The 8,348-nt window shown below is 50.4% G+C and overlaps 1 protein-coding gene across 1 annotated transcript in view; it reads left to right on the forward strand.

Moving 5' to 3' along the window:
- Positions 1-1,118: 1,118 nt before the first annotated feature.
- Positions 1,119-8,348, forward strand: part of CYTH1 (cytohesin 1) — a 104,777-nt gene continuing 97,547 nt past the window's right edge. Inside the window, exon 1 of the mRNA XM_032241489.1 lies at positions 1,119-1,193. Coding sequence (XP_032097380.1) covers positions 1,172-1,193 — 22 coding nt within the window. The 5' untranslated portion in view covers positions 1,119-1,171. The remainder of the gene's footprint in view (positions 1,194-8,348) is intronic.

Consider the following 8,348-nt stretch of genomic DNA (forward strand, 5'->3'; position numbering starts at 1 on the left):
GCCATCTGAATCACTTTTCTTCTGGAGTTCTGGTCATTGAGCAAGAGCTGAGGTGGTTTGGGACTGTTCAGGGAAGAAAGCCAGCTCGAAATACCTTGAACCTTCTGGTGAGTCTGCGGTTAGAAGTGAAGTAGGGAGTGAAAGAGAGGGTGGCAAATACCGGGGAGGAGGTTCAGGGGTCCATTACCCCTTGCAATGGACGGTTGCAATTGCCAGGTCAATGTGGGGTCAATTCTAAAAGTGTCCTAAGTCTAGCCCAAGAGGAACAAAATGCAGCTGGGTCTCTGAGCTCACACGCCCAAGCCCAAGGACACACTAGGGCCAAAATGTGACTCCCCACTCTAAAGTCACCTGTAAAACTGGGCAATCTGGTAGAATGAATGAAGGTTAAGATCATAAATCCAGCCAGGCATGGTGGCTCACGCCTGTAACCCCAGTACTCTGTCTCCAAAAAATAAATGAATAAAATCCCCAAACGCTGGGACTTGAGATGACCCTCTTTCAATCTTGTCCCAGGTTAAATTCAGGACAAATAAAAGGAAGTAGAAGTAGTAAACTTACGACACGCAATTTGTAAAGGTTCTGAACACGGGAGTAAATGAATTCAAATAGCTTTTGTGGTCTTTCGCGAAGGACCAGGCCCTCCCTGGCAAGCTGGGGCGGGGCCTGATCTTGGAGGTTGGCGTCAGCAAGGATCGCCCTGCCCTTCAGTGGCCGGACACGACCTTGAGCCTTTGTGGTGTAGCCTGGCTGTAGGTCTGGCCGAGTTGGCCACCCCGGTGCCCTGCACCGCCCTTGCGAAACCGAAACCTGCTAGTTCCCGCGGAGGCGGACGGGGAGGGGTCTCAGGACGGGGGCGTGGTCTAGAGGCGGGGCCAGCAGCGCGGCGGGGGTGGAGCCTCAGGTGGGCGCGCGTGCGCAGGCCGGAGCCTCGGGAGGAGGCTGGGTACCCGGGGTGCGGCGCGCGCGGGAGGAAGGCGGGGCCTCGGGCGAGGGGGCGGGGCCTCGGGCCGGGGGCAGGGGGCGGGCGCAGGCGCAGGCGCGGGCAGGCGGGGCGCAGGGCGCGGGGCGCCGGGGGCGGGGCTCCGAGCCGGGCTGAGGCGAGCGGGGGCGCCGGCGGCGCGGCGGGACGCGAGCGGGGAGCCCGGGTGCGGAGCCCGGCGCTCGCACCATGGAGGAGGACGACAGCTACGGTCAGTGCGCCCCGGCTGCAGACGTCTCCCTCTAGCTGCCCCCCGACCCCTCCGGGTCCGGCCGTCCGGCGGCGCCTGCAGCGGCTGGCGTTTCCCGGGAACACTGGTGCCGGACGCGGAGCCCGGGGCGACCGGCGGGCGCGGTGCGCGGGGCCCCCGCGGGGCGGGAGTCGCAGGGGGTTTTGAGGGATGAGGGTCGCCTGGGCCGGGGTCGCCGGCGGCGCTGAGGGATGCGGGTGGCCGGGGCGGGGGTCGTAGGCCGAGCTCGCGGTCTCGCGGGGCCGGGGGTCGCCGCGAGCTGGGAGGAATGAGGGTCGTTGGGGTCGCGGGGCCGGGTCGCCGGGGCTCTGAGGGATGAGAGTCGCTGGGGACGCTGGGGTCCCCGGGGCAGGGGTCGCAGTCCGGGTCCCAGGGCGCCGAGGGGTGGGAGTCGCCGGCCCTGCCGCCCCTCTGCGGGGCTCGGGCAGACGCGCGGATGGCCGGGCCCGCGTTCCCCGCAGTTTCCGGCCGCTTTCGGCGTCGGCGAGTTGTGTCCCGTCCACGTCTTTGTTCAGAAATGAGACCGGGGAGCGGCGCCGCCGGCGAGGCGCGGGCTCCGGGACGGCCCTGCCCGCGGGAGTCTGGGCCGGGCCGCCGCGGGTCCGGGGCTCGCCGCCCGGCGAGACGCGGGTGTGGAGCCCCAGGGGCCCCGCGGTGGGGACCCCGCTCCGCCGCCGGCTGCAGACTTGACAGGCGGAGCCGCTGCCCCGCGCCCCTCGCTCCCGCGCGCCGAGGCTGCCGGCCCCGGCCAGGGGTGCCTCCCTCCCAGAGGTTGAAATTGCAAGGGTGGAGAAGGGTGTTTGACATGCTGTCGTTAATTTACTAAGTTTGTTCACGAGGCATTAAAAGAAAGATTGGCAAATAGAACAAGTGGTGAACTTTTGTGGTTTGGTAGCAAAGTACAAATAAAGCAGAACTTAAAATGCTGTGTGGCCAGATGGAACCCGGTCCTAGTTCAATGAATGGGACATTTTTCTTTCTTTTTTTCTTTTTTTAAGAGACAGGATCTTGCTCTGCCACCCAGGCTGGAGCACAGTGATCATAGCTCACGTCAGCTTCCTGAGTGGCTTGGAACCACACGAACGCCACCATGCCCGCCTAATTTTTTACTTTATTATTATTATTATTTTTGAGACGGAATCTGGCTCTGTCCCCCAGGCTGGAGTGCAGTGGCGCGATCTTGGCTCACGGCAACCTCTGCCTCAGCCTCTTGGGTAGCTGGGACTGCATGCGCGTGTCGCTACGTCTGGCTAATTTTTATATTTTTAGTAGAGACAGGGTTTCGCCTTGTTGGCCAGGCTGGTCTGGAACTCCTGACTTCAGGCGATCCACCCGCTTTGGCCTCCCAAAGTGCTGACATTACAGGCGTGAGCCACTGTGCCCGGCCCTAATTTTTTGTTTTTTGTAAAGATGGAATCTTGCTGTGTTACCCAGGCTGGTCTTGATCTCCTGGGCCCAAGCGATCCTCCCACCTCTGCCTCCCACAGTGCTGGGATTACAGGTGTGAGCTACCGCGCTCGACCCTCTTGTTACCTTCTAAGCAAACAAGTAAAAGCAGGGTGTGCGTTTTCTTTTTTTGTTTGTTTGTGTTTTTTGTGGGGGGTGGGCGGGGACCGGTCTGGGTCTCTTGCTCAGGTGAAAGTACAGTGGCACTATCACAGCTCACTGCAGGCTCTACTTCCTGGGCTCAAGCCATCCTTTACCTCCCTCCTCAGCCCCTCTGGTAACCTGGACTACAGGCCCTGTCTACCACACCCTGCTAATTATTTTTTTTAATTTTTTTGTAGAGAGGGAGGTCTTCCTATGTTGCCTAAATTGTTGTGAACTCTTATTTCCTATCTTGGCCTCCCAAAGTGTCGGGATTACAAGCATGAGCCACTGCTCCTGGCCTCCTTTTGTGATTAAAAGAAAAATCACCCACTGGCTGGCCCTAAAAGATGGCTCGGCCCCTCCAGATTTCACTCCTGCCCACTGCTGAGAAGGCTGTAGCAATTTTGCCTGCTGCTCTTTTCTCTGCCTCCTCTTGCCATTTAATTTCCCTCAGATCCAGTGTCCTGCCTACCAGGCTTTTCTTGCCCTCTCTTGTGTTCTTGCCTGCTACCGGGGGGCAGGAAGCGATTGGTCTGGTTGCTTTTAATACACTGACTGCTTTGCCACCAGGCATGACATGAACTTGTACTTGGAAGAGGTAAATGGAAGCAGGCCACGTTGGTTTCCTATACCTGTTATAACATATTACCACAAGCCTGGTGGCTCAAAACAACATGCAATTTGTTTTATGGTTCTGCAGGTCAGAAGTCCAAAATAGGTCTCACTGGGCTAAAACCAAGGTGTCAGCCAGGCTAGTTCTTTCTGGACGCTCAGGGGGAGACCCCATTTCCTTACCTTTTCCAGCTTTTAGAGGCCACCTGTGTTTCACAGTTCATAGTACCCCTTCCATCTCATTTCTCTCGACCTCCTGCCTCCCTCTTACTAAGACCCTTGTCATTACAGTGGACCCACCTGTATAATCAAGGATAAGGATTAGCAACCTTAATTCCATCTGTTACCTTAATTCCCCTTCTGCCATGTAAAGTAGCCTATTCACAAGTTCTGGGGATTAGGTCATGGACATCTTTAGGGGACATTATTCTGTCTGCCACACATGAAGATGAGAAAGTTTCCCCTTTTTTTTTCTTTTTTTTGAGATGGAGTTTCACTCTTGTTGCCCCTGCTGGAGTGCAATGGTGCCATCTTGGCTCACTGCAATCTCCGCCTCCCAGGTTGAAGCGATTCTCCTACCTCAGCCTCCCGAGTAGCTGGGATTACAGGCGCCTGCTACCACGCCTGGCTAATTTTGTATTTTTAGTAGAGACAGGGTTTCTCCGTGTTGGTCAGGCTGGTCTCGAACTCCTGACCTCAGGTGATCCGCCTGCCTCGGCCTCCCAAAGTGCTGGAATTACAGGTGTGAACCACTGCACCCAGCCTGGTCTTCCCCTTTCTACAGTTTTAAATATCATCCTTTTATTTTGGGGAAACTAAAAGGATTGAATTAAAGGAGATTCCCCACCCATAGGGTTATTACACAGAAAGTACCTGATGGTGTGAGATGATCATATGAAGAATAAGACACCCAGTGACACCCAGTTCTTTAAGGTTTGTGTTAATCTCCAGAACTGTCCATTTCCCTCAGAGGTTTCACAGAGAATTTGCCTTGAGCAGATCCCACATTGTGAAAGGACATGTGTATAATGGATTCGTAAAGCACATGACATGGTGTGTTCAGATGTCACCTCGGAATTTCCATTGTTTTCTTCTAGGCAAACTTTTTATTTTATTTATTTTTATTTTTTTGAGATGGAGTTTGTTCTTGTTGCCCAGGCTGGAGTGCAATGTCGCAATCTTAGCTCACCGCAACTTCCGCCTCCCAGATTCAAGCGATTCTCCTGCCTTAGTCTCCCGAGTAGCTTGGATTACAGGCATGCACCACCATGCCTGGCTAATTTTTTGTATTTTTAGTAGACATGGGGTTTGTCCATGTTGGTCAGGCTGGTCTCCAACTCCTGATATCTGGTGATCTGCCTGCCTTGGCCTCCCAAAGTGCTGGGATTACAGGGGTGAGCCACCAGGCCTGGCCTTATTTTATTTTTTTAAAAATAGATGCAGAGTCTCATTATGTTGCTTAGGCTGGTCTAAAATCATCCTCCCGCCTCAGCCTCCGAAAGTACTGGGATTACAGGCATGAGCCACTGTGCCAGGCCTAAATAAAACTTTTCCTTTTTCTTTTTGTTTTTAGACAGAGTCTCACTCTGTTTCCCAGGCTGGAGTGCAGTGGCACAATCTTGGCTCACTGCAACCTCTGCCTCCCAGATTCAAGTGATTCTCCTGCCTCAGCCTCCCAAGTAGCTGGGATTACAGGTGCCTGGCACCATACCCAGCTGATTTGTGTGTTTTTAGTAGAGATAGGTTTTCACCATATTGGCCAGGTCCTGACCTCAAGTGATCCGCTTGCCCTCCTCAGCCTCCCAAAATGCTGGGATTATGTGAGCCACTGTGTCCAGCCTACTAGTTTCTTTTTTTGAAAAAACTGTTTATGACACTGTGGAGTCCCACCAGACAAACCATTTACTTATAAATATACTTATTGTGCTCAGGAAAAAGAAAAACAATTATAAAAATTAAATTTTGCATACATTCTCTCTATAACATGCATACTGTGTATACTTTTAATTTTTTTTTTCTGAGATAGAGGCTCACTCTGTTGCCCAGGCTACAGTGCAGTGGCACGATCTTGGCTCACTGCAACCTCTGCCTCCTGGGTTGAAGCAATTCTCGTGCCTCAGCCTCCCGAGTAACTGGGACTACAGGCATGTGCCACCATGCCTGGCTAATTTTTTTGTATTTTTAGTAGAGACTGAGTTTCACCATTTGGCCAGGCAGGTCTCAAACTCTTGACCTCAAATGATGTACCCACCTCGGCCTCCCAGAGTGCTAGGATTACAGGCATGAGCCACTGCGCCCAGCTTTTGTGTACTGTTACCAGTATATATTTCTGTGTAATAGTGTTCAGAGTTGTAAACAGAAAATCCTATATATGCACTTTAAGGGGGATATTTAAGGAATTTTCCAGAAAGTATGTTCATCCTGGTACTCTGTAATGGTCATCAGTTTGGGGCTAATAACTGCAAGTGCTGTGATTCAATTATGAGCTTTCTTTTTTTCTTTTCTTTTTTTTTTTTTTTTTTTTGAGGTGGAGTTTCGCTGTTGTTACCCAGACTGGAGTGCAGTGGCATGATCTAGGCTCACCGCAACCTCCACCTCTTCGGTTCAAGCAATTCTCCTGTCTCAGCTTTCCAAGTAGCTGGGACTACAGGTGCACACCACCATGCCCAGCTAATTTTTGTATTTTTAGTAGAGATGGGGTTTCACCTTGTTGACCAGGATGGTCTCGATCTCTTGACCTTGTGATCCACCCGCCTCGGCCTCCCAAAGTGCTGGGATTATAGGCATGAGCCACCGCGCCCTGCCATGAGCTTCCTTTTTAAGGAGTGCAGTGGCGTGATCTCGGTTCACTGCAACCTCCACCTCCTGGGTTCAAGCCATACTTCTGTCTCAGCCTCCCAAGTAGCTGGGATTACAGGCAAGCACCACCACACCTGGCTAGTTTTTGTATTTTTAGTAGACATGGGGTTTTGCTATGTTGGCCAGGCTGGTGTTGAACTCCTGACCTCAGGTGATCTGCCTGCTTTAGCCTCCCAAAGGGCTGGAATTACAGGCATGAGCCACTGTTTCTGACCTTTAAGCATAATTTCTATGTAAACATTTAAAATGAAAGGTACTGGAGTCTGTCGTATTCATCATAGCAAATGCATGTCTTATTTTTGTTCCTTTCAAGAAGTTACCTTCATTTAGGCAAGTTGTCAACAGAGAATTTTAAAATAATTTTTAGGTGAGTTTTCAACTGAAAGGGAAGAGATGCCTGCAAATGACCTTTACTATTCAGCTTCCGAAATACCTTAATTTTTATTTGCCTTTTCTGTAATTTTTATATCGAGTTCCCAGATTCATTATCTAAAGCAGGAAAGGTAGAATGAATTTTAAGTTAAAATATCAGTGTTTTCAGCAAAAGTTAAAAAAACTAGGTTTCACTTTCTCTGTAGAGGAAGAGTGGTAGGGTAAGACATTCAAGAAGATCGTTCATTTTCATATGTCAAGAAGCACTGAGGTACAATTGCATAAAAATGCATCTCCAGCTTTGGCCTTTGAGGGAAGGGTATGAGGGAATACTCAGGGCAGGGGTAAAAAGAAAAAAAAAAAAAACGTAGCACCTGTGGCTTTCAAGATCACTTTTAATCAGTAACTTCCATCTATCTCTCCCCTTCCTCTACCCCTTTTGCCCTCCAGTCCTCATGGGCCATTGGAGACTGTCAGGGTGTTCAGCCTGGTTTCTGTGCCTGGTTAGGTGTGGTGCCACAGCACACAGGGGGACCTCAGGAGGACCAACCCTGTGATCTGTCGATGGTGCGATGCCTTGGGAGCTGGGGATCTCTGCAGTGGTGGGTGCATAGTGGCATAGAGGGAAAGCAGGCAGCAAGTTGAAGAACTTTATTCGAGCCACAGATGGCGGGCTGTCTGAGGAAGTAGTGCCTCAAGGCAGTTCTAACCCGATTTCCCATGCTGAATGCTCTGGTAGGTACTTCAGGGGTGTGATAAAAAAAGAGAATAGTTTCTTCTGTGTTTTAATGGAAAGGAGTTTTATCACAGGCATAACCTTGAGTGTCTACCGTGGGAAATTTGGGAACATTTCACATGCGTGTATTACGGTTTGTGACCAAAGACTCTGGATAAAAGCAGGATTTGTATCAGAATGATAGGAAGTGCCGTCATGCTGTGCCATGAACCATGGAGACCTGTGTGTGGGTGGGGAGAAGATTAAACAAGAAAAAGAAGGGCTGGCAGCGGCATGCCTGGGTGCTGCCGTGGACTGCGAAGAGTAGCCTGTTGCATTGAGGAAAGATTTGCATTTTCATCATTATGTCTCTGGCATAGGTATGGGTCCTGGGACCCTACAGAGGCAGCTCAGCCACTGTGGAGGGAATAGTGGATTGAGACAAGCTCCATCTCGTAGAAGTTAATATGCAGTGAGTTTGAGTTTTTTCCTCAACTCTCCATTTCAAAGAGAAACCAAAACACTTCTATACGTTTGACCCCATGCAGAACCTTTGTTTTTCTATGATATGGATGACTTCCATTGTTCTCAAACTTAGTTATACACTTAATGATTTGCCTTTATTGAAAGAACACTTTCTTAGAAAATCTGGAACATAAGGTTGCCATAATTATACAGACTTTGTGCTCTTTGAGATATAGTCCCAGGGTAATATTAGCATGTCATAGAGTATAAAGATTTTTAGAATTCTTGAGGCCTGGTGCCAACTTCCTTTCCTAAAGGGCTGCACCAGTTTACTGTTCTTAGCAATGTATCAGTAGATGTACCTGTAACAGTGAAAATGTGCCTCTAGTGGGGATCAACATTTTAAAAGGTTTTTTTTTTTTTTTTTTTTTTTTTTTTTTTTTGTAGAAAGTGTTTTTTCAATAAAGGCAAATCATTAAGTGTATAACTAAGTTTGAGAACAA

This window comes from Sapajus apella, unplaced genomic scaffold, assembly GCF_009761245.1.
Source record: "Sapajus apella isolate SASKATOON/1434 unplaced genomic scaffold, GSC_monkey_1.0 scaffold48, whole genome shotgun sequence".
In the NCBI taxonomy this organism is placed as follows: domain Eukaryota; kingdom Metazoa; phylum Chordata; class Mammalia; order Primates; family Cebidae; genus Sapajus; species Sapajus apella.